The sequence below is a fragment of the Equus caballus genome, chromosome 8 (assembly GCF_041296265.1).
Source record: "Equus caballus isolate H_3958 breed thoroughbred chromosome 8, TB-T2T, whole genome shotgun sequence".
Classification (NCBI taxonomy): Eukaryota; Metazoa; Chordata; class Mammalia; order Perissodactyla; family Equidae; genus Equus; species Equus caballus.
The window spans coordinates 73241870-73267269 of NC_091691.1; the positions used below are offsets into that span (position 1 = coordinate 73241870).

General features: G+C 41.6%; 1 protein-coding gene across 8 annotated transcripts in view; it reads left to right on the top strand.

Annotated features, from left to right (window-relative positions):
• SLC14A1 (solute carrier family 14 member 1) overlaps positions 1–24151 on the top strand; it is a 54499-nt gene extending 30348 nt beyond the window's left edge. For 4 of the 8 annotated variants that reach the window (XM_005612863.4, XM_070221003.1, XM_023647731.2 and 1 more), the window contains 8 exons: positions 6721–6877; positions 7506–7695; positions 10413–10541; positions 12242–12434; positions 14978–15125; positions 15332–15466; positions 20420–20469; positions 21967–24151. In XM_005612863.4, coding sequence (XP_005612920.1) covers positions 6736–6877; positions 7506–7695; positions 10413–10541; positions 12242–12434; positions 14978–15125; positions 15332–15466; positions 20420–20469; positions 21967–22140 — 1161 coding nt within the window. In that variant the 5' untranslated portion in view covers positions 6721–6735 and the 3' untranslated portion in view covers positions 22141–24151. Of the gene's footprint in view, positions 1–70; positions 227–6720; positions 6878–7505; positions 7696–10412; positions 10542–12241; positions 12435–14977; positions 15126–15331; positions 15467–20419; positions 20470–21966 lie in introns of all 8 variants that reach the window. The other 4 variants (XM_070221001.1, XM_070221002.1, XM_070221004.1 and 1 more) reach the window with 4 other exon arrangements.
• Positions 24152–25400: the final 1249 nt, after the last annotated feature.

Consider the following 25400-nt stretch of genomic DNA (forward strand, 5'->3'; position numbering starts at 1 on the left):
CGCACTCCTCAGAGCCAGGGCGCGCGTCCTGCTGATTCATGTATTTCTGCCCTTTGTCATGTATGGAGAGAAAGGAAGGATGAATGGACGGTCTTTGATTGGCGGCGCTGATGATGCCCCTCCTGGTCCTCTTTGGACAGACCCTTTTGGAAATAAAGCTGTTGAGGCAGCGCATGAAGGCTTCGCCCGGCTAAACTTGACCCTGGCCCATGGGCCACCAGAACAGGTACGCTTCCTTCGTGCAGCCTCTGTCTCGGGAACCTCGTGGCCTGCGCTCCAAGCTCTGGTGTGTCTTTTCTGAATAGAGCATGGGATTAGGGGTGCTCAAGCTCTGCTGAGTGGTGAGGCTTGGGCTGAGCTGGATGCACAGGGGCCCTGGTCCAGAAAGTCATGTGGCACTCATCTTGGTTTAAATGGTGGACTGTTGAGCTGCAGCTAGGAAAACGTGGTCTAGGGTTTTTAATGCATCCTGCTTCTATTTTATTAGACTTTCTTCCTTTTATTTTATTACCCTGTCTTCTTAGTTGAAATTTAATGGCCTCCTGAGTCAGGTTTGAGAAGTTTGAGCATCAGTGGAAGGTCCCTGCTCCACTGCCTTGCACTGCAGTCCCAGTGAGGATGTGTGAATACTTATAAATTCCCCAAAGAAATGCAAATAGTCTAGTGTGACAAAACTCTAGAGTAAACTACAACTTTAAATTACTGGTTTCTCAGAACCAGTTCTCATGTCTGAGTTCTGGAACAAGTAGTCAGGGCTTCCAGGCTGCAAAGGGTTCAGCACTTCAGCATAAATGGTTCCTGTGGGCTCAGCAACAGCAGCAAAGGTCCACATGACTTATCTCAATAGGCGGATATTGGAGAGACAAATCGCAACAAGCCTTCTATATGTTGGGCTGTGGTTTCAGACTAAAATACTTCAATCTTTCTTTACCTTTGGGTGGCTCGGCAGGGAACTCTGGCCATTCAGGTTCTCAGTCACGTCTGGCCAGTTGTATTAATCAGGTTTCATATCTGTATCTCCAAAATCTCTGAGGTGATGATGTATTTAAAACCCTCTAAAATAAATGCTGGAAAATTTGAGAATATGAGTTTTTCACTCTGGAATAACCCATATACCTAATTGTTTCTGTAGTTGGTGGAAAATGCCACTTTAATGTTTTCGTTTGCTGCTGCCTCTGTAGGACTTAAGCTACCTAGTTATGGAAACTCAATGCAATTGTGTGTATCTGAGCTGCTTGCCCTTGCCCCAGCTGAAGCCTGATGCCTCTCCTAAGTTGGTACGGCTTTGAAAATGAGTCACCGCACTGAGGAAAGGGCTTACGAGCAATATTTTCAGTGATGAGATTTAAAGAGGGACATATCTGAAAATAAATGATAGCCATCGTTTAGATTATGAAATAAAAGGCAATTTTTCATCATTGCTTAATAATTCAGTTTAACTATGGGCCAGCTGAGCTCCATATGGACTTAATTTTGGTGTCTGACCTCCAGCAGTTTTCAATTTAAGAATTTCTTAGTTCTGGCAGAGAGCATGGCGAGAAGCAGAGCGCGGCCTTCTCTCCCGCGGCCCTCCAGGCGCTCAGGCCGCAGGCCAGCGGGTGAGCTGGGGGGCCTTGGAGACAGACGGTGGGCTGTGCCCTGCAGAGACCCAGAGCTTTCACCGCACTGCCTACTGGCCAGGCCCAGACCTTGAAGCAGCAACAGCGAACCTCTCCCCCCATCCCCACCTCTGTGGCCTAATGGCAGCCATGTCGCCAAGCCCAGAGCCTGCCAACCACCTGGTATCGGAAGAGACATGGTAGAAAAATAGACCACATGTGGCCAAGAGGAAGTGCCCACCACCCTTTGGGAAGGTTTTCTGGCCCTTTATAGAAAGCCTGTGTATATACTTTTAAAAAGCTGCTCTCAACTTGCCCCTCGACCTTTCAAAAGAAAACCTTTGCCACATCTAAGCCTTCTAGATGTAAAGAGGCTGCCAACATAGGATGAAGTAGAGTTAGAGAATCACACATCTTGCAAATGCTTATTTGTTTTCCTAAAAATCGTAGAAAAGAAATGGCTTCTAGAAATGACTGTTTGAAATGGAATTGTTAGGCCACGACTAGAAGTGACGTCAGGAGTGACACACATCCAAGTTTCTTCAGTGGGTTAGAGGACACAGAATAGAGGACCTTGAGGAGGAAGAAAGGAAGGTTCTATGCCAGAGTGGCCATGGTTAGAAGGCATTTTCGTATTATGACCATTGTTTTGTGTGCGCATTTTATTCCTCACTACTATATATATAGTTGACAATGCTAAGTACTTTTTTGAAATATCTCATCTTTCTAGGTGTTCTGAAGTGCCTGATATAGGTTAAAACTAGAGGGAGTAAAAAGACATTTTGTAAATATCTTTTTGTCAAAATTCATGTGAAATATTGCTTCTTTTGAGGGGAATGGCCAAACCCCCTCTTCGAACAGTACACAAGTGTTTGTGCACTGGCTCAGGGGAGAAGGAAGTGGAAAGAGCTTTATGCCAGTGTGTTTACAGTGAGGCCAGATTAACCGTTGTCCCTTATGTTTCTGCGTTTGGTTACCTTGCTGTGTAGGTAGTGTATATCGTAAACCAATGAGTCCTAATTTTGCAATGTCTAGTCTCTAGATGTTAAAAGAGGTTGCCAGTGTATGACAAAGTACTTAGTAAAATTAGCCCATTTTGTACACTTTGTATTGAAATTCATAGGAAAGCTTGTCTCCTGCAAACGACTTTTGGATATGAATTTGTGAAACCACCTCTAAGCATTATATGTACTTGCACTTGTCCACTGGATTGGTGGTGGAGAGAAGGAGGGAGGGAGGGAATGATTCAGGCCCAAATGGTCATATTTAGAGGATATCTCAGATTATAACCATTGTTACGTGTGCAATTTTATTGAACAGTGCTGTGTACATAGTGGGCAAGTAAGTTCTTATGTGAAATATCTAGACTTTCTACATGTTTAGAAAGGCACAAAGTAGGTTAAAAGGAGAGTTAGTCAAATACATTTTGTAGATACCCTTTTGTTAAATTCATTTGAAATACTGTCTTTTAGAAATGCAATGATCAAAATGATCAAACTGCCTCACTGAGCAGTACACATTATTACATTTGTGCTGGTTCGGGGAGGAAGGAAAGAAAGTGCAAAGGGCTTTATACCAGTAGGTTTATAGTTAGGCAGATTAACCATTGTCCCATATGTCTGTGCATTTTGTTTTACTTAGCTGTGTATATAGTGTATAAAAGACAAACGTCTTAATTTACAACATCTAATCCTTCTAGATGCTAAAGAGCTTGCCAGTGGATGACAAAAGTAGAGTTAGAAAACAAATATTGTGTACACTTTGTGTTAAAATTTATGGGAAAGACTGTGTTCTGAAAGCAACTTGAGGAAGAGAAATTGTTGAAATCCCCTCTAAGCATTACAAATGCTTATTATGCTTGTCCACAGGGTTGGTAGAGATGAGACGGCGAGGGCTTCTAGGCTAGATATTCCTATTTAGAAGATACTTTCAGATTATAGCGTTTGTGTGCAGTTTGTTCAATGCTGCTGTTGTCTGGTGGACAAACTTAAATCCTTATTTGAAACAGGTAATCTTTCTAGATGTTTAAAAGGATACAACATATGTTAAAAGTAGAGAGTTAAAGGAACACCGTTTAAGCATTTTTTCAGTTAATTATAGGAATGGTTGTATTTCAGGAAGGGGATTGTTAAACCTGATGTCTTGGAGAGTATGCTGACTGTTCACTGGGTGGTGGGGGAGTGGCACAGGAAAGGAAGTGTCTAGAGAAGCGTTGTGTGCCCGTGAGTCTTTAGACAAATTCAGATTATCTAACCATTGTTCTATATGTGCATTTTAGTTAAGATTTCTGTGTATTAAAGGATAAACAAGTCCTAATGCCCAAAGTTTATTAAAAGTAGAGGTAGTAAAGTAATCCTTTTCTAAGTGCCCCTTTGTTAGCTTTTAGGAAGGGCTATCTCCTAGGTGTGTCTTTGTTAATCCACCTCTTGGAGCTAGATGTTATCCTACACTTAGTCTTTGAAATGGCGGAGGAGGGCGATGAGAAAGGATGGAGGGAAAGGCTCTTTGCTTGCATCTCCATATCTAGAAGACAGTTTTAGGTTATAACCGTAGGTCTATATGTGTGTTTTTGTAAAGTACTGTATTTATTGTGGACAAGGTTCAATATTTTGCAACATCTAAGCTTAGTAGATGTCCCGAGGTGACAATGTGTGATAAAAAGTAGAGCTAGTGAATTAATCAATTTATAAATATCTTTTTGTTATAATTGATAGAAAAGAAGCATCTTGGACATGGAATTGTTAAACTGTCTCTGAGCAATGTCCCTCAGGACTGGCTCATTAGGTTGGCAGCAGAGGGGCTGAAGGAAGTACAGAGGAAGGGATGTGTGCGGATGTGTTCACATTTATACTTGGATGATAACCATTGATGTGTGTGGCCTCTTTTGGCTGTACTGTAGGAATATATTGTTAGGTAATTCAATGGAAACATAACTCCTTGCTAATATTTTAATAGTGTAGATCAGATAAATTCTCTTAAAAGTATTATATTTTGTATACTCTGCTGCTTTATGTCTCTCTTTTTCCATCTGTAGACTGTGGTAATCAGGTGCTTTCATTGCTGTGCTTTTGTCTCACTTTTAATTGAACTTTAAGGGAATGCAGTATTTTAATTGTTAATTCTGCCAACATCTTTATCTAGAGGACTGTTGCCATTTTTGTCTCCAAGAAAGGCAAGATTACATTTTTTTTCTTCCAGTTTGAGTTGGTGTGGTGTATTCTTGGTTATCAAAATACTCATAAAGCTTTGGGACTTTGAAATGGTAAATATTCATAATGTCTGAAAAAGCATGATACGTAACTGTGCAATCTTAATTACATAAAAATGGATGTTTAGTTGTGCAGATAAACACACAGGACCTAGAAGGACATATCAAACTGTAAACTTCTTATGATTAGGGATGACTTTGTTCATTGCTTCTCGTGTTTTTCAGTTTCCTATTATGCACATGTTAACTTTTAAAAAAAATAAATATTACTTTAAAAACAAACAAAAAAAAGAATTTCTTAATGCAAAGGTTCATTGGAAGCCTCCCAAAAGCTGGTGTCTAACACTATTTTGCCAAAAATAAATGAGCTTGGTCTAGAATACGTTGCATAAATAGCTTCTGCTTTGTGTAATGATTAATGGTTTGCCATTGTTTAAAAGCAGGATGGTTAGTTGGGCAGTAAAATAATACAGCTGAAGTGTAATTGTTACTCAATTAAAAAATCAGTTACCCACAGTGATTTCTGAACCAGGATTAACGGAAGCCAAAACTAGAGTCAAGGTTGAAAAAAAATAAGACATAACTTTATTATCTATTAATAGCTATTTGTTGGCTCTGTTAAAAGGAATCATGATGGAGCCAAAAATAGCCATTAGAACTCCTTATTCACAGCCTGTCCAGAGGGAGAAGATGAGCTGGTTAATCTTCGAGGGCTCTGGGTATTTCCTTGGTCATGTCTTATGTGCCCGTAGCTTCAACATTTCAGAATTATGCCTTCTGGGGTCTGACGGTTTTGTTGTTCCCCTTTGTCACACTTACTTGGCTATGCTCTTGGCTTTTCTTGCACACTCAAGGTGGTTTTGCCATTGTCTTTCATCCTTCGTCTACCTCTGGGATTACATCATTGGTCTTCTTTTGTATCTACCATCAGCACCATGAAACCTTCATTTTTGTCTCCAGGGTGCCACATTCTGGTGATGTTGGTGCTTTCCTATTACATACTTCTCGTAAGAAGAGAAGGGGCTCGTAGTGAACACAAGTCATGGTTCTATTGTTAGCATTTTCCCAAGGCATGCTTACTATAGTTATGCCCTGTACTTTCTTATATCATACTATCCTTAGATCTCAACTCTTTGGTTTTCAACAGCTTTGTGCACTTCTACCTTTCCCAGTTTCTACACCTTTGTGGAATATTATTCTTGCCTGTTTTTAAACATGTAAATAACAAATTCCAAAAATAAAGAATATCTGAGACAGTTGCCTAATGTGAGGACATATTCAAGCAATCTTTGAGTTGGAGAGTGTGGATGAGGGGGTTTCTTAGGTTGTCTTGACACACAAACTTTTTAAAATTTTTCTTTGCTTTCAAACTTTTAAAACCAAAACCTTTTATTTTAAAATAAAAGCTTAATTTCAGGAGGCTGCTTGTCTTGGAAAGTAGCTGATCAGTTTGCGTTCATGAGCAGGCCATTTTGTAACCTTATGTCTGGCTCCTTGAATTGATGGCACGAAGCTTAAGGAGTTGATCTTAGCTCTGTCTATATTATTATTTGACTCATTATGTTAAAATTAACTATTTTTCAATCTTTTCCACTAGACTGAGCTCTTGGAGCGCAGGATTTGGTGCTCAATAAATGTTTGTTGAACTAGAAACTGAACCTTATGAAATTGAAAACCGGAAACTTCTCATGGTAGCAGTAAAGACAGTGACGGCAAAAGTAGTAGGGGATTTGGGTAATAATCTCCACGGTGTTATTTCAAGAGGAAAATGTGCTTTCTTAGTCCCATGGGATGTCAGGGTCCAGATGAAGTGCCTTTAGACCTATCATCTATGGCTACTGCGACCAGGCCCACAGCTGACCAGTTTGGAATGTCCTATATTACGGTGTTTATGAGCTCTGTTCTTTCCTCTAGGAATCAGAGGAAGAGATGGCCATGGAGGACAGACCCACTATGATTAAAATGGACCAAAGTGAAAACCAGGGTTCACCATGTCGAGGGAGCAGGTGCCTCCCCAAAGCGCTTGGCTATGTCATGGGTGATATGAAAACATTTGCCAACTGGCTTAAAGGTATTTATGCTTCCTTTCCAGGAGATGGGAGAAGTGGCTTTGGGGGAAATGGTTTGCTGGCTCTTCTACTCATATCTTTAGTTATATTTTTATATATACTTAGTTATATATATAAAATATATATAAATATATATTATATATATTTAGTTATATATACCTTTTATCTATCTCTTTCCTTTCCACTTTTTAACTTTCTACTTTCTGACAGGCAATCCTCTTCAAGTGTTTTTATGTAGATGGGGTCAGGGCCAGGGTCCTCCTCATATCAGAGGAAGGTACTTAGTTCCATTCTGTAATTTCAGTACTTAAAAACTGAAATTTTACTATTGGTAATCCATTGGTTTAGTTTAAGCATCTGTACCTCTGAACATGATAAATAAGTGCCTTCGATGCTTTCTGGAGCTGAAGTTCTAATACGGGCAGTGTGGGCTGAGCGTAAAGAAACTGGGTGCCACTAAAGGGGCAAAGTGTACAGAGAGCTTCAAGGAATATCAAAAATAAGTTGATCCCTTCATCAGAAGGGATTTTGATGATTTTGCTCTGGGCCGGGGGGCGGGGGGCCTAGACTTGGGAAGGAGTACCATTTGCCTTGCCACTTCCTTAGCTCTGCCCATCTCATCTCTTCCAGACAAACCCCAGGTACTCCAGTTTGTTGACTGGGTTCTTAGGGGCATGTCCCAAGTGGTGTTTGTCAGCAACCCCATCAGCGGAATCCTGATTGTGGTGGGACTCCTGGTCCAGAACCCCTGGTGGGCTCTCAATGGCTGTGTGGGAACGGTGGTCTCCACCCTGACGGCCCTGTTGCTCAGTCAGGACAGGTAGGCACATCCATCCAGGCCTGCTCTTCTCTCTTCTGAGAACACAGGAGCCAACCAGTGAGTGTGGGCAGCCGCGATAAAGCCCCGCCCTTCCAGGAGAAACAACCTTTATTCCACAGAATTCTTTATATTTGCCTTTAGTGAGAGGTCAGGGAATCGTTTATGGTCTCTTATTCATGGTATCTAAATAAGTGGCTAGTCCGAATGTTGCCAGATTCTCATGGCAGTACGTGGTAACCAGAACTAAGCTATAAATAATCCCCAAGAGAAGTTCAAAAGGGCTCTTCTTTAATAATTAATCAATTATTTATCATCAGCATTTTGTTTGTTTGGGCGAAAGTGCATATGAGTTCATGAAATGCCTCAGAGGGTTAAAAATGCCCCAATCCCACTGTATTTTGTCTGCATGCTTAGTTTAGCAAATTCATTCTTCATAGCATAGACAGTGCAAAGGTTAGGTCAGCTTCTAGAGAGCTGAATAACCACAAATTCCCAGTTAGCAAGTGCTGACTTAAGAAGTGTTAGTGTTTCTTCTGAAATATGTGTTAGGTTAAAAATAGGCTGAACTTGGGGCCAACCCCATGGCTGAGTGGTTAAGTTCACACTCTCTGCTTTGGCTCCTTAGGGTTTCCCTGGTTCGGATCCTGGGTATGGAGTTAGCACTGCTCATCAGGCCGTGATGAGGTGGCATCCCACATAGCACAACCAGAAGGACCTACAACTAGAATATACAACTATACTAGGGAGCTTTGGGGAGAAGAATAAAAAATAAATAATAAATAAATAAAAAGATTGGCAACAGATGTTAGCTTAGGTGCCAATCTTAAAAAAAAAAAAAATAGTGTGTACTTTATAAATTGAATATCAGCTGTCATTGAAGAAGTGATGAACTGACTCCCACCAGGGTCTAGCCAGCTCCTGACTAACTGGTTCCTTCAGGGAGGCTGCTGGTCTTCTATGTGTCCAGGATCAATGCATAATCCCCAGTGAATGGTCATTATACAACTAAGCTCTTGTCGCTCTTACTGTGAGTTGCTAAGGAGCTTCTTGGAGAGTCAGGAAGTGCCCCACTTTCCATCAAGTCCAAGGAGGCTGATTTGATCTCTATGGAAGATGATTTTGTATCTTAGCTTAAACTCTATTCCAATGTACATCAAGAAACGGGATTTCCAGTTTGAAGGTGTGGTCCAGAATTGTGCCATATCGAATATTCCTTTATTGTTTTGCTCCGGTGAGAACTGACCCATTTTCCTTATCAGTATTTTTTAAAAGACAAGTCATATTTGTATGTATTAGTTTTCAAATCTCTTTTGCTTTCCTTGGTCCTAAAGCACTATTAAAATGGCAATCTTCTGTTTTAAGTGAATCCACATCTTCCTGTTGTTTTAACTGTGACATTCCACAACTTGTAGATGTTGCCATTAATTTTTTGTTGATCGAACCCAAGCAGTAAATCGGAAAGTCAGTAGCAGAGAGGACAAATCTTTGCATAGTTCTCCACTGTCATCATAAACGGTCCCAATTTCTGGAGAGCATTATTACTTCCTGGGTTAAACCAATACAAATTGTGTCACCTCCCACATGTCCCAAAGGATTATTTAAGGGAGAGAAAGGACTTTTGAACAGGGGGTCCCACACTAATGTTCTCACCCAGATGAATATAAGCGATATTACGTTTCTGTGGCACTATGTGCCCCCTGCTCCAGTTAAAAACAAGCCAAGGAGAAGCTTCCACACATTCCTGTATGACTCCCGTGGTGTGGCCCACTGGCTGCATCACCTTCCTCGCAGGCCCTGCATTCGCACTCACCCACTCGCTTCACCATCTTTACACCACATGGCTCCCACACACTTCATCCTTTAGTGCTGGGCCTTTCCTGGTGCCAGATGTTGCCAACTCTCAGAGCCCAGGCGAGCCTGGCTTGTCAGCCTGGGGGCTCATTCTACAGGAGTCACTTGGGGCTTCCAGTTCCCAATTATGAAATGGGAACCATTTTGGCCAGGAGTACAAACTTACCCATAGGACAACTTTTAGAAGTGAGGTTAAATACTGAGAAGCAAAAAGGAACCCAAGAACGAATTAAGTGCTAAATATGCACCTAATCAAATGGAATACTTTGCCAAGTAAAAGAAAAGTAATTGTTTACCTTTGCAATAACTTGGAAATGTATATTTGGAGAAAATAAAATGGAAAGACAGGAAGATGAAAATGTATGCTGAGTTGGAAGATTGATGTTTATAAGGTCACAGACACTATGAAAGTGAAATTACATTTCAAGAATCATATACTTCTCACCAAGAAATCACACTTAGGAAACAGTTTCATAACACTAAAAATGCTATTCAAGTCAGAAGCCCTTAATGAGTTAAAAGAAATAATAATTTTCCAAATCAAGGGCTAAAAGGAAGCAGAACGGGGTAGCTTGCTGATTTTTGTTTCCTCTTCTAGATGCCATAATTCTATCTTTAGAATTTCGAATTCTATCTTTAGCTATGATGCCTCTGTAGGGCGTTGTTCTGCATGCACATTTGTATTTTATCTATGTATTTTTTTTCATGTTTTTATTAGTATTTGGCTTCTGTAGACTTTGAAATAAATGTCTAAATATAGTCTCATTTTCTAATGTGAATGTGATCTGGAAGTTACAAGTGTCATTTATGTGCCAGTCTAGCCAATGTCCACGTGGGAAATGTCCATGCTGTGCTCTTGCCCACAGGTCAGCAATTGCCGCAGGGCTCCAGGGCTACAACGCCACCCTGGTGGGAATACTCATGGCTGTCTTTTCAGACAAGGGTAACTACTTCTGGTGGCTGTTAGTCCCTGTATGTGTTATGTCCATGACTTGGTAAGTTGTACCTGGTTTGCAAAATGCCCTTAAAAAAATTTATAGGGGGGAGGAGGGAATGCGGAGCTACTGTTTAACGGGCGCAGAGTTTCAGCTTTGCAAGACGAAAAATGTTCCACGAATGGATGGCAGTGACGGTTGTACGACAATGTGAACGTACTTAATGCCGCTGAACTGCACACTTTCAAATGGTTAAAATGGCAAATTTTGTATTATGTTGATAACACAATTTTTATAAAAATAATTTCTTAAAATTTAGATTCAGGTTATGTCTATTGGAAATAGGAAGCACTGAAACACACTGATGCATGTGGCCCTCCACACACACCTCACCACCCATGATTCTGATGTATTTGGTCTGGGGTGCTGCCTGGGCACTGGGAGTTTTAAGGGCTCTCCGGGGATTCTAAAGCGCAACCAAAGTTGCGAACTAGCCCCTACATCAGTGGTCCTCAGACTTGCACACCGTCAGGATCACCTGCAGGGCTTGTTAAAACAGACCGCTGCTCCCCTCCCCAGGGTTTCTGACTCAGTCTGTCTGGGTTGGGGCCTGAAATGTGCATTTCTAACACATTCTCAGGTGATGCTGACGCGGCTGATCCAGAGACCACACTTTGAGAACCACTGTATCTATATGGACTCCCCTTACCCACCTGGCCTGCCCCTTCAAAAGAATTCTTTACTGCATTCAATTCAGTTGTTGTTTTGGTTTTTTTTTACCCTAAATCCTTTTAAATCTTTTTTTTGGAAGCAAACATTTCCTTCTTACTATAGCAAATTTAGAATATAAAGTACTAATATCCACACAAATGAGAAGAACAGCCCACTGTGGATGGTGTCTGCAGGAGGGCAGCTCACCCTGGCTGCTCCCATGGGTGTGTGGAGGAGAACCTACCGGCAGAGCCAACCGCCTCAGGAAGTAACTTCCGACCTGTCCTGAAGAACAGGCTCAGGGCAGGAGGTTTTTCCTGCAGGTGCTCACCACAGCCCCTCCCACAATCCAGGAAATCTGGTGTTCTGATCGTAAAATGATGGCTCCTTGATTAGGTCAACAGGTGAGAGCACAAAAGGAACCCAGAGACCATCTAATCCAATCCCCCAGGTTACAGACAAGGAAACTGAGGAATGGTACCTTGCCCAATGTCCCAGAGTTCATCGACACTAAAAACTATGCCCCCCTGAGTTTAAGATCTTTTTCCTCTAGCCCACACCGCCTGCATCCTCCCTTGGACAATTGTTTCTCTTTGTCAAAAATAGATATGCTGAATACTCATGGAGATGATATACAAGTTCAAGAACACAGTTGTCTCTGGTGGGGAAGGAGGGGCATATGATCAAGTGGGTTACACAGAGCTCTTTAACTGTGTTGTTAGTATTTTATCTCATATATCTTAAATACTTCAAACATATTTTTAACCCCCAGATACATAACTCACTGTGAGCAGCCCCAGGGTATAATCTTTTTAAAACCAAATAAGCTAAGCGTTTATTTTGGACTTTATTCTCTCTATGACACAATTTGTCCCAGGTTGCTTTTGGGGGGTTTTGTTTTGTTTTGTTTTTTCTGTGAAAAATTTGCCAACACAGCATTTTAGGGACTTTTGTCAATGACAGAAAACCTTTCATAGTACAGAGATTTCGTTTGTCAACCTGGCTTGTCACATGCACATTCTTACATTCTGTTCTGTTGTTGTTGTTAGCCCAATTTTCTCAAGTGCACTGAACTCCGTGTTCTGCAAATGGGACCTCCCTGTCTTCACCCTGCCCTTCAACATGGCGTTGTCAATGTACCTTTCGGCCACAGGACATTATAATTTGTTCTTCCCAAGCAAATTGTTCACACCTGTAACCTCAGTTGCCAATGTCACCTGGTCTGACCTCAATGCCCTGCAGGTAAGATGCACTATCTTCTCACATGCTCCTGGCTCTGGAAGATACCCAGCATCCTCCTTGTTAATTGTTCATGGGCGTCAGAGACTTATAGAGACTCAGTTTGAGGGTGGCCTTGCTGCCTCCATCTTGTCATCTAAAGCATTTGTTCTCCTCTAAAACTTTGGGCTCTAAGGGATTTTTTAAATGAATATTTGGTCACAGCTAACTTTTTGTAAAATCTGCTGTGCTAACTCCAGAGTATAGCTCCGTTGGAAATTAGATACCGTATTTCAAACTTGGCCCTTGTTTGGGTGAGCGTGACAGGGCCAGCACTTGAGGCAGGGCCCTCCAGCCTGGGGTTAAGTCCTCCATGACCTACCTCCTCCAACAAAAGAACTGGCTGCTTACTGTTAGATCCCATTACAGAACCTCTCTATTCTGCTGTTTCTTATGGTAGATCTCATAGTATATGTGCAATAATTCAGGGTTCTCAAGCTTTGGTAGGCATGCAAACCACTCTTTTTTAAATACCAATACAAGCTCCATCTCAGACTGCCTAAATTATAGTATAATGTCTGGGGCTGGGGCCTGGGAACCTGTATTAACAAGCTCCCAAAATAATAGTGGTGTGGGACAGAGTTTGAGAACCACTATCATAGGATGTATACGATGTATCTTTTCACAGATGTGCATAGACAGAGCACTCATTCTTAAAAACCTGGTTAAACCAAATCAAATTCCAGCTCTTCCTACTGGTGTTTATTTAATAAGTCTGTTTAAAGTTTCTCGATTATTAAAAACAAGAGAACACTTGATATCAGAAGAAAACCAAAGACCTTATCTTTTTTAAAGTGCAAAAGACTGGCTTTCCCATTATCAGGTTATGAAACACCTTTTACTGCCCTCTTCTCTGAGCGATCAAAACATGGGAAGAGTTTTTTCTTTAGCTTCATTTCCAGAAAATGAATGGGAGCATTTGGAAATACCTCAGAAGAAAACTCAAAGATTTATTAGAGCTACCCATGAAAAATAACATTATAAAATAATATTAATTTATCTATCTAAAACTGCACCATCCAATACAGTAGCTATTAGCCCCATGTGGCTATTTGAACTTAAAGGTAAATTAGTTGAAATTAAATAAAATTTAAAATCCAGTTTCTTAGCCTCACTAGTCACATTTCAGGTGAACAGCACAGACGTAGAATATTCCATCATCACAGAAAGTTCTACTTGACAGTGCTGATCTGGGGACGTGGCGGTCTTGTCCTTCCCACTCTGAACTACCACCCCATCATCAGCATACTTATTTCCCATCTCACCCAACTCCCCACCTCTGTGGTTACCTGAGGGAAGTTCTGCTGTCCAGTTCTAAGATAAAAGCCTATGCAGTCTTTGCTTGTGTCAAGTTCCCTGGTCTAGAAGAAACAGGAAATGGTCTTGTATGTACATGAAGATCCACCAGGGGCCAGAAGAATTTAGGGCCTATCCTAGAGTAGGCTCAAACTCACAGTATGGTCTGGTGTGCTGAGCAAGGACTAAATCAGCGTTTGGAAGCCAGCATTAGACCCAGCCTAATGCAAGAAGAGAGAGGGCCCTCCTTCGTGCCCAAGCTGGACCTCACCCATCAGACTCACTGCTTCTCAAAGGTCCTTGCCAGAAGGTACACATGTGACCTAGAGAAGGTGGAGGGAGCGAGATGGGAGCTGGGGAAGGCAACTTTCAGTAAGTGGCCTTGGTCAAAAGGGAACTAACATGGCTAATTTTGCCTATCCTGCCTCTACCAGAAGGGTTGCTAGAAAGAATTTTCGTTTGTTAGCTTGAGTCAAACTCTGTACCATTCGGAGAACTGCCATTCTGTGAACACATTAGCTGAATTCAGGCCTCAGCCAGAAAGTAGAATTGTGGCATTTACATGTATTTTGTGTTTTGAGGACTATCTGATGTTTGTTAATAAGTTAAGGATATCCTAGTTTAAATTAATATACGTTCTTGTTAACAACAGAAGGGTAAATATGGTCCTGATTCATGAACTTGCCAATAATTGTTTCTGAATTGTGGATAAAATAACCTGACTTCAGGTCTCTGGCGTCACTATTAACAACCAAATTGCATGGGAGTAATAGCATTTCTGTTGACTATAGGAATGTGTTGATGTATTGGCATCAGCACTGACAGACAGTTGAAAGTGCTAGAAGTGTAAGCTGTGGTCCCTGCCATCCTCTCTGGGAGGCATGGAAGATCCTCACAGTAGTGGGTAGTGATACTGGGAGCTCAGCAGCAGCCAAGGCCAAGTGTCTGTGCCAGCAGTAGAGCCAGTGAGTGAAGGGGAGTTGAGAAGGCATGCTCAGCATGCACCACGGAAGAGCTGATGTGTCTCAGGGGATAAAGCAGAAGAATGACTGAGATTTTTCTGTAGTTAGAGAGAATTTTAAAAATTAATAACAATGATCTTGAAAGATAAGACATGCTAAATCTATAATTACATTGTATGTGTTGGTGGATGTCCTGTGGGTTTCTGTTCAATAATTTTAATGACCTCATTTTCTAAATTGTTTTTGCAGTTATTGAAATCCCTGCCTGTGGGTGTTGGTCAGATATATGGCTGTGATAATCCATGGACAGGGGGCATTTTCCTATGTGCCATCCTGCTCTCCTCCCCACTCATGTGCCTACATGCTGCGATCGGATCATTGGTGGGGGTAATAGCAGGTAATCATAAGACTCGTTACCAGATATTGAACATCTCCTCCGTCCCGTGCATTGTCTCAGGCATCTTCTATGCTCCAGACCTTTCTTGAGGGCTTTGCTTCTAAGGGACCAACGGGAGTTCTCGGATGCTTCCCCCACCCCCAGACTCCCTCCAGAGCATCCCACCTTTAGTCCACAGCTCTGACCCCTCCTGCCTTGCCTAACAGGAATCAGTCTTTCGGCTCCATTTGAGGACATCTACGCTGGACTCTGGGGTTTGAACAGCTCTCTGGCCTGCATTGCAATTGGAGGAATGTTCATGGCACTCACCTGGCAAACCCACCTCCTGGCTCTTGCCTGCGGTAAGTATCCCATGTGTCTGGGGGAAGGGTTGCTCATGATTATGGGATAAAAATCAAGGAGAAACAGTAAAGAAGGACAGAGTGAGAAACTAGGGTTGGGGTTCTAGTTTGTGCCCCCTGGTATCTAAGTTATCTAAAGTGCATGACCAGGGCAAGTGACATCCCCTCTCTGGGAGGAGTCAAGTCTGCTCTGCCTACCTCACTGGTTACCATGAAGACAGGAGAGCCTATTGAGTTGTATTAACCATTTTAGAATATGTATATGTTGGGGGATAGAAACTTGACATGCCCTAAGTTCTTCTTACTAATTCTTTGACACAAGAATGTAGACTCAAGCTAAACACAGAGTCATTTCCCCAGCTGAATCAGGTGGGATTACATGTGACCCTTTGAGAATCACATTCATCCAGCTGTTCCCAAACTTGAGCGTACATCAAAATCACCTGGAAGGCTTGTTAAAGCCCAGATTGCTGGGCCCCACCCCTAGTCCCCGATTCATTGTCGGAGGTGCGGGAAGGGGTTTGCATTTCTAACAAGGTGCCAGATGGTGCTGATGGTGTTGCTCTGGGGACCACATTTTGACAACTACTGTATTAATCCTTTCTTTAAATCCCCATATTCTACCCAGACTCAGACTGTCAGAGCTAGAAGAGGTTCTGGAGATCTCCACTCCATCCTTCTCATTTCACTATTAGGGTACTGAGGCCAGAGAGGTAAAGAGATGTGCTGAAAGGCATCCAGTCAGTTAGGGGCCAATGCAAACCCAGAATTCACATTTGCTAACAACCTCCAGACTTATTCCTGCTACACTTCTCTGCTCCGTTTGGTAGCATTCATGCCTTTAGGTGAAAACAGACCTCAAGTGATTTGGATTTGAAAAGCTAATGGATTTCTCAGGCCATTATAAGGGGAGGCTTGTTCACCCACAGCCTCTGGCACCACTAATTCAATAGAAGTGAAAGCATTTAAGGGGCCGGCCCTGTGGCCTAGTGGTTGAGCTCCCTGCACTCCGCTTCAGTGGCCCAGGTTCCGTTCCCAGGATGCAGACCTACACCACTCATAGCAGCCATGCTGAGGCAGCAACTCACACACAAAAGAGAGGAAGATTGGCATGGATGTTAGCTCAGGGCAAATCTTCCTCAACAACAACAACACAATGTATTTAAGATAATGTGCTAGAGTGAAGGGAATGACACTCCCTGGGGAACAAAGGAGCAGAGGAATAGGGGAATGTGCAGAAATTATTTCTAATGTTATGGATTAGAGTTGGTTTTTGACCAGATTAATCAATCCAAGCTATCTAAATCATTATTAAAATGGTGGACTACATGTCAGGCAGGATTTAGAGAGGACTCCTTGATTGTGCAGGAGGTAGGATAGGACCAAGGATTTCTAAGGCGTCATTCAGTTTTGCTTTTCCAATGCTTTAGCAAGGTTAACAAAACCTGGTTATAGGGTGTTTCCATTTACCCATCATTTTGTCAATTTCTTTATAGTTACAGGGCTATTTCACCTAAGAGCCCTGTCAAAACCTTTTGCTCGTTTTCCCATATTTGTTTATAAGCTTAGGGCACAGGAGAAGTTATGGACAGATTCTGTGGCCACTTGAGTTCAGCTGGATTAGACTCTTTTATCCTACAACCTTCTATCTTTATTCAAAGATTGGTTTGAAGTTTCAAACCTTTATTTGATGGGCATACCTTTGTGTTGACTGTAGCAGCAAATTTGTATTAAATCCTCGTGTTGCCACCTTGACAGTACTAGGCAGAGCTGGGGGTTTAGAAGCTTTAGATGCCATGCGGTTCCTGCATACAGAGGATGACATAGTGGAAGGCATAGACGAGGTGAGTCAGAAAGGGAGCCCACAGGAGACCATACGATGTTTGTAGCAGAACAAGGAGACACGTACAGCACACGATTCTTTGGAAACACTACAGCTCAGAATCATCAAGAAGTACCTCCTGGAGAAGGTGGCTTTTCTATAAGTCCTAAAAATTGAAAGGAGGAATTCTAACTGGTGGAGAGAATGGTCTAGACCAGCATGGGGACAGCCTGAGTATATCCTTAAAGACCAAGCAGAAACTATTTTTGGTCACAAGAGTTGTTGATGAGGTCTTGACAGACCACGGAGAGGGATGAAACCAAAGATGTTTACAGGTGTTTCCCCAAAGCGGGAATATCTTTGTTATTTTCATTTTTATAGAAATCATACATTTATTGTACAAAGTGGAACAAACAAAAGATCAGTACAGGAAAGTATAAAGCAAGAAGTTAAAATATTCCATCCTACTCCCTAGATATAATTTTTTGCCTCCCTCTTATAAGGATCCTGTGATTACTTTGGGCCCACTTGGGTAATCCAGGATAATCCTATCTCAAGATATTTAACTTAATCACATCTGCAAAGTCCCTTTTGCCATTTAAGGTGACATTCACAGGTTCTGGGCGTTGGCATGTGGACATCTTTGGGGGCCATTATTCTGCCTAGCATGCCTTGCTTCCTTTGGATAGATCAGATTTTCTTTCTTAGTGTAGCATAATGGTTAAGGCAGTATATTGAATTAGTTAAGAGCCCGACCCTGGTCCCAAAATCCCAGCTCTGCCAATTTTAGTTTCAATAAATGCCAAATTCACCCACACAAAGGCCATACCAGTCTCCCTTGCCACCAACAGTGTGTGAGAGTACCTATTACTATCAGTCTTTTTCATCTTTGGACATAAAGTTTTGAGACAGACCTCCAGCCCCTCTCGTAAAGCAAATCTCACATGTAAAATGTCACAGCGAGTTTCACCTTGCTTGCATCACCCTGATACTGCCAGTCAAAAGACCAGCCTTGTCAGCCAAGGTAAATAAATAATAGACATTTATTACAGAGTTGCTCTTCCATTAGTTCAAATGGCTTTATCAGGAAGAAACCTTGGGAAACTCTGATAGAAACTATCAATGCTTCCTTCCCTGCCTGTAAACTAGAAACTGCATAGCCAGGAAATTCCTCATTTTTATTTTATCAGTGCAAATTGTAAACACATTTTGTATTTCTTTTTCATGGTTGGGGTGTCATAGTAGGACTCACATGTGGTGGTCTGTTGGAAGGGATGTTGTCTATGAAGAGCTAAAATCCAATCTTCCCTTGAGCGCTGAAGGGCCTCTGCTCTCCCTCAGTTACCCAGCACACTGGCAGGGTCATCACCTCCAAGCCATAGTGGGCAGATTCCACTTCTAACGTGAGGCTTTCCCAGGCCTACTCAGCAAGTCTTAATTGGTGGGCAGCTACTATTAAATTGTGTGACACTCATTCTGGGAAGAGAAAAACAACCTGGGATTGAATATCACTTCAAAACAGCATAACAATATGAGACTTGGGTGCCAAAAGCATGCCTTAGAAGTACAATAGGTATTAAAAAGAGAAAAATGGCAATAAGTTCTCATGTGCTAAGGGAAAGTGTTGTAAGAAGAACTGGTACTCAAGAAAGTAGGGACAGAGTGTCCCTGGTGCTTAGCCAAGGGCCAGTGAATATTTGTTGGATGAATGAATGAATGAATGAAATGGAAAAAATAAATGAAATTAGCAAACCCAAGCAAAGAAACTCTTCCAACCCAAGCTATTGCACCCTTCCGCTCACAGCAGTATCTCAGTCCCATGGTGACAGGCATGAGTTTACAGCTGCTGTTTGTGGAAATACATGAGTTCATTCAAGATACATCATCTCCCTGTAAAGCATGTCTTCAAGTTGCCTTTTTACAGACAACGAACCCAGATTCCAAGAAGTTCAGTGATTTGTCATCAACAAACAAAATGGCAGAGCTGGGATTTGAAGCCAGGACTGTTTCCAAAGACGAACCTTTCCCACTAGCATGAGACAATTCACATGTGAAAGAATTAGGTATACTGTTGAGCAAGAAATACCAGGACACAAAGACGAAATATTGATGAAAGGACAGAAGTCTATAGTAAAGTAAATGAGGATCACAGAGTCTCTCCCATCACTTCCTGTCCTGCCCCCCAACATAGCTGATGCAATTTCTCACTGGACTTGAAGACTAGATGGTGAGTGTGTCTAACAGTGAATGCTGGTGGCCCAAGTGGCTGTGTGGCCATTGTGTGGAGGTCATTCTTCAGACTGTCTCTGTGAACCCTAAGGGCTTCCCTGAGCCATCTTCAGCCCACTCTTCAACCAAAATGCACGAATTGATGATTTGCTAGTTGAGAACTTTCTTTTCATTATTTTACATAGAAAGGCACACATACACTCAAATTAACCACTCTAAGATTCGTGCTTACTCGAAGTAAATTAAAACATAGCATGTTTATACATTGACCTGTATGACAACTTTAATGGTATTTAGAAAAATGTTATTGTGGGAAGGAATCTCAATTTTGTGTTCAGTTTCTGCTGATCTCTGAGTTACTGCCTTCTTATTTTTTTATACCATGATTTTTTGTAGTGAATTTTAACCAATAATATGAGAATCCTAGATGCAGTGAGATTGTATAGAAACTATGTATATCAAGAAACATTCATAATTTTCATTTTAATTCACCTGTGCTTGGATAAAATAACAGGGAAGTTTATTTACCATGGAAGGCCTTAAGTATTAGCAATAGCAGCAATAAAATAGTAACAATGGAAAAGCTACCTTTATTGAGTACTTAATATGTGAGCACAAGCTTTATGTCCGTTCGTACTCACACCTACCCCATGAGACAGATATTCCTATTACCTGCATTGTACAGGTGAGGAAATGGAGGCCACCAAGCTCCCAAGTGGTGGAGTCCAGATTTGAACCCAGAGCTGCTGACTCTATGCTCATACTTATAACCAGAGTGCTGGGCTAGCTGGTGAAATATGGAAGTTTACATTCCAGGGGATTTACACCAGAAGACAGTCTTTCCTGTGATGAAAAATGTGCCTACAATCATTGTTCTTTCCTCTCTTTTTTTGTTTTTGTAGCCCTGTTCACTGCCTACCTCGGAAGCAGCATGTCAAACCTGATGGCTGTGGTGAGTTTGCTTTAATCTCACTTTATCATCAGCGTGATTGATCAGATTTCAATGATATGGGAACCCTCTTGAAGTCTACCTGGGTGGGCTCCCAGGGCAGGATCTGTGACTGTGATGGCCACTAATTTCCCATCTCCTGGACCTTCCTGTCCTCACTCACCTTCCAGCATCATAGTAAATTTTAGCCCAAACTACAATCACCAGGCTCGTTAAGAATATCAGATTCCTTGATTTAAAAAAGTGGAACTTAGTTTGCATAGCATATTATCAAGTTCATAGCCTAACTCTGAGTGTCAAGAAGTTGACTTTACAATACCTTTTACTTAAACAGAAAGGCAAGATTACGTAGTAGTTGAGAAGTCAGGAAAGGGAGGAAAAGGATAATTGGCTAAAGACAGATACTTTTTAATGAAGTCAATAGTTTTTCATATCCCTTTTTTTAAAATCCCCAGTCAGTCATTAAGACTTATTCAGACCCACGTCCTGGCTGAATTATTTAATAGGCAAAATCCTTGCCCATTAAGTACCTCCTGCCACTCCTTCTCCTTCCTTTTCAGCACTGTCCTACCCGTTGACCTCCTCCTTCCCCTCCCCTGAGGAGCCCAGTGTCCCCTGACTGTTCCAGGACCCTCCACCTCCCAGTGCTCTGAACTTTTTTCTCTTACCCACCATTGCTGGTGATGCAGGGCCGGTTTCTGATAGCTCAATCTACGTTGATGTGGTCATGGCTGCTAATGGGTCAGGACAGTATCTAGCCCTCTCAACAGCAGCTTAGAGAGTTTGTCTGGGAGAGTCCTTCTGGAGACACAATATCTTTCTGGTAGAAAGTCAAAGCTCCCATCCATGATGGAAAGTTCATTAGAGCATTGTGGGGCCCTTTGCGTCCCAACAGAGGTTCACAGACATCAGTCCATGGATCAGAATTGGGCAGGCTGCACAACAGAGTCAGCTAGGGAGATTTTGAAAGATACAGACCCTTAGGCCCTGTTCCTTGGCATTTCTGATAGAGCAGATCTTGTATGGTGCTTGGGCATCTGTGGTTTTTTAACTCTTGTTCCCCATGATTCTGACGTGCAGTCAGGTTTGGGTACCATCACACCCAAGGGGGGGGTCGATGCATTGGGCCAGACCTAACCAACTGCATGATGTATGCTCAGAATTGCATGAGTTGCCATGGACAGCACAGAAGAAGGACTTACCCACAAGGAGTTTAGAGCCTATTTGGGAGATGGAATGAAAAGAAGTAAAGCAAGTAGAGTCTAAGACCTGGTCTGGATGGAAGTCAAGGAGAGAGAGGTCATGAATGATGACATTTCAACTGCTAAATGCTCTAAGATCTTAGACTCAGTCTCCATGGACATAAGCAGAGTCCAGAACAATACCCCAGTGACTCATTCCCCCTGGGTTGAATAAGAATAGAGTGACAGGTAGTGCTTTGTGAACATGCGCTTTCTGATGGGATCTCAAAGGAACATGTGGCTTGTCTCTTCTTCTCAGGTTGGATTACCATCTGGTACCTGGCCCTTCTGTTTGGCCACACTGTTGTTCCTCTTGCTGACCACGAAAAACCCCAACATCTACAAGATGCCCCTCAGTAAAGCCACTTATCCTGAAGAAAACCGCATCTTCTACCTACAAGCCAAGAAAAAGATGGTTCAAAGCCCTTTGTGAGAGCTACCCCCGTCCACGTTCATGGTCACAAGTCATTTCCAGGGTCTCAGCAAACCTGTTTTTCACTAGTAACAACTTTCATTCTAAACCATCAGTTATCTGTTCTTATGCTTATTTTGTATTTTTCTTTTAGACTCCAGGAACATCCCCAAAGATGTAAGAGACACATCCAGATGATGTGCCCTGGCTACGGAATTTTAAACCCTAGTGGGACATTGGCGCTAAGACTGTAATATATTTATAAAGTCAAAATACTCCAACGGAAAGAGGGAGTGAGACTGGACTAATTATTAATATTTATTAATATTCTTGGTGTTTGGTTGGTTACATAATATTAACAGTATTAAAAATTAAGCTCTATAAACCAATCAAGACTTAAGTGAATGGAATTCAAGGTCATGAAATCAAAGTCAACTCAGAATTCTCAGATAAGCAGTTCAGCTTATGAAAAATCAATGCAAGTTACACATTACAGCTCTGGTCAACATCACAGGGGTGCAGGCTGATCACGCAGCTGGCTCCCCAGTGACTCACCAGAATGGCCTGGATGCTGTCCACTGTGTGTGTGGCATTCTCTTACAGGAGATCATTGGTTTTTCTCAAGCTGACAGAGTTGCAGAAAGGAAAAAGGGATTTTGTCAGTCAGAATTATTCTATACTGTCACGTTTTTCTTGGAGATTGCAAAGGATTTTTTAGGTAGAATTTATTATTTTTTTCTTATGAGAATGGATTTGTTTTCAATAAGATAAAATAAGAGAAGATCCTGGCTTTACCAGTTCCTGGATATTAAAGAAAAGTTACATTTTTATAAATACTCCTCAAGGCTATTTTTATTTTAAGCCCCAAGTTGATTTTGTAAATGCTATGATTGCATAGAATCAAGTCGTCAACATCCGAGAGCCCTTTAAGGTCACATTTTCAATTCATCTGAGCATGTCTTACATGTTATAAAGACTGAAAGTTAAGGTCAGCTTGTTCCTGGGTGCTTAGAAGTTGTTGAATTTCTTACTTTAAAAGAATTCATTATTTTCTACACACAATATTCTTGCTCAGAAACCAATGGCATTTGAACCTCCAAAAAGAAATACAGATAACGGGTTCTCTTGTTTTTCTTTTTTTTAATTTAAAAGTTATCCGTCCTATAAAGATTCTATGACTAAACATGCTGAAGATGGAGGTGGAAAGTTATCATCATTACTATCCACTTCGGTGTGTATCAATTGAGTATTTTGGAGGATTCAAAAAGTGAAACAGTGGAAGCCTAAAGATTTTCTTTTCTCTTTGGGTTTGCAGTGATCCGTGCAAAGCACACAGTTTGCTGAATGAATAAACAAAAGGGAAGTAAACCTAGAAACATTTTAGGGAGAAGTTCAGTTCTTCCTTATCTCAGGAAAACAAACATTGTTCTGATTGAAAAACCCTGTGACCAAAGCCTTTTGAAACCATGAATTTGCAACTGTCATAGAGTCCTGGATATTCCTGTGGGAAAATGAAATTTTCAGTGTTTGAACTGAAATCTCCCTTGTTAGGGATTTTGTGAAACAAGAGTTGGGTGGGGGGACAAAAAAGCAAGCATAACCAAAGAGAACCAGGAGTGAGGAACCCGGGCCATGGCGAGTGAACCTGAGGCCTCTAGAACATCTCCAAGTCCGCCTTCAGAATGGAGCTCCAGTGTGCTAACTACACACCTTCTTCCCCGTGCTCACACAGCCTTGTAAATAGGAACATTTAAAAGCCTTGTACATTGTCTAATTTAAATAATACTAATTTTCTCAAACCATTTTTGTTACTAAATATTATCCTAAAATTAAGTGAGTATTTTATTAGTTTTCTTGGGGAGCATTTGTATTTTTCCTATTGTCTGTAGAACAAACTTCTGTGTAAGAATATGAATAAATTATATTCACAGGTCAGTTGTGTGTAAGTGCTGTTTAAAGGCCATGTATGCCTTTTATAGCTATTGTGTATATTAAAAGTCCCATGCATAAGTATGTATGGCTTCCATCTCAATGTGCCAGACTCCTTATTCCTTTCTTATACTTGGTAATGGCACCAGATGTATAGCTGAGCAAAGCCTGTTCAGTTTCAGATTTATGAGCCCATCCCCTCCGGTATCATCTCAACTATCCATTGTTCTCCTCACTCAGGGATGAGAATGATTACTGAGGGCAGGTACAGCTGTTCAGAGCATGCTCCTCGCACTTTGAGATGAATATCTTGAGAGCCAGTTTCCACACATTCCCAGACAGGCCCTGGGTACCCCACCAGGGCTGACCCTGGGCCATGGTATGCCTCATGGGTCAGCTCTCTACAACAAGCCACTTCTCAGAATGTTATCCCCTGAGGGTGAAGTCCCCTGAGGGTGAAGCCACCAGCTGTGCTTGTCTCTACCGCCTGAAATGCTTCTCTTCCACCTCCTTTCCTCCATAGTTAGCATAGTTGAAAGAAAACATAGTAAGAATGGAAACATACTCCAACAAGCTTCAAAAGCAGCCCAAAGAAGAAACAAGAGGCCACCATGGATTGGTTGCATCGGAGTGCTGTATGTCAAAACAAAACCTCTCCTACCTATTGTTTCAAAATAATAAGTTTATGAGAGTGATCTGGTCATTAAATCCCCACTTTGGTCTGAGGTAGAAAACAGAGGTTTTGAGGCTCTTTTGCTAAAGATTCCAGATACTATTTATCTTTAGGAGCTACAGGTGTCTGCTTGTTATCCATGACACCTGATTAGCATGGAACACGTTGAGATCGAAGGTTAAATTCCATAGGAGATCAGGAATTTCCAAAGGAGCTTCTTACAGACAACCTTGCAAGAATGTTTTTGTGGTTTTTAAGTACAGAACAAGGTTTTATACAGATGAATGTTTTCAGTCTTATCTAACGCTATGGAACAACTCCTTCCAAAACACTTGAACTTTAGAGTTACATCTCCTTCTTGAACGTGCATGGACAACCCCCAGACCATTAGAAGTCTTGTAGCTTCAAGGCTACAGAGTTCTATTTACTAAAACAATCAGGAGATTCTGAAGGAATCTAAACAATACAGTAAATAAAAGAGTTTTAAAGAAGTGAATATAAGTCCTATAATAGCCTGCCTTCACAGCTTGTAAAATTGAACTATAACATACATAGACTGGATCAGAGAAGACATATGCAAAATCATCTGAAAGAAAATATTGCTCCCAGGCCTGACCTTAACATTATTAACCAGGTAAGTGTTAACAGAACTAAAGCGAACTTACAGCTGATGGGGTAG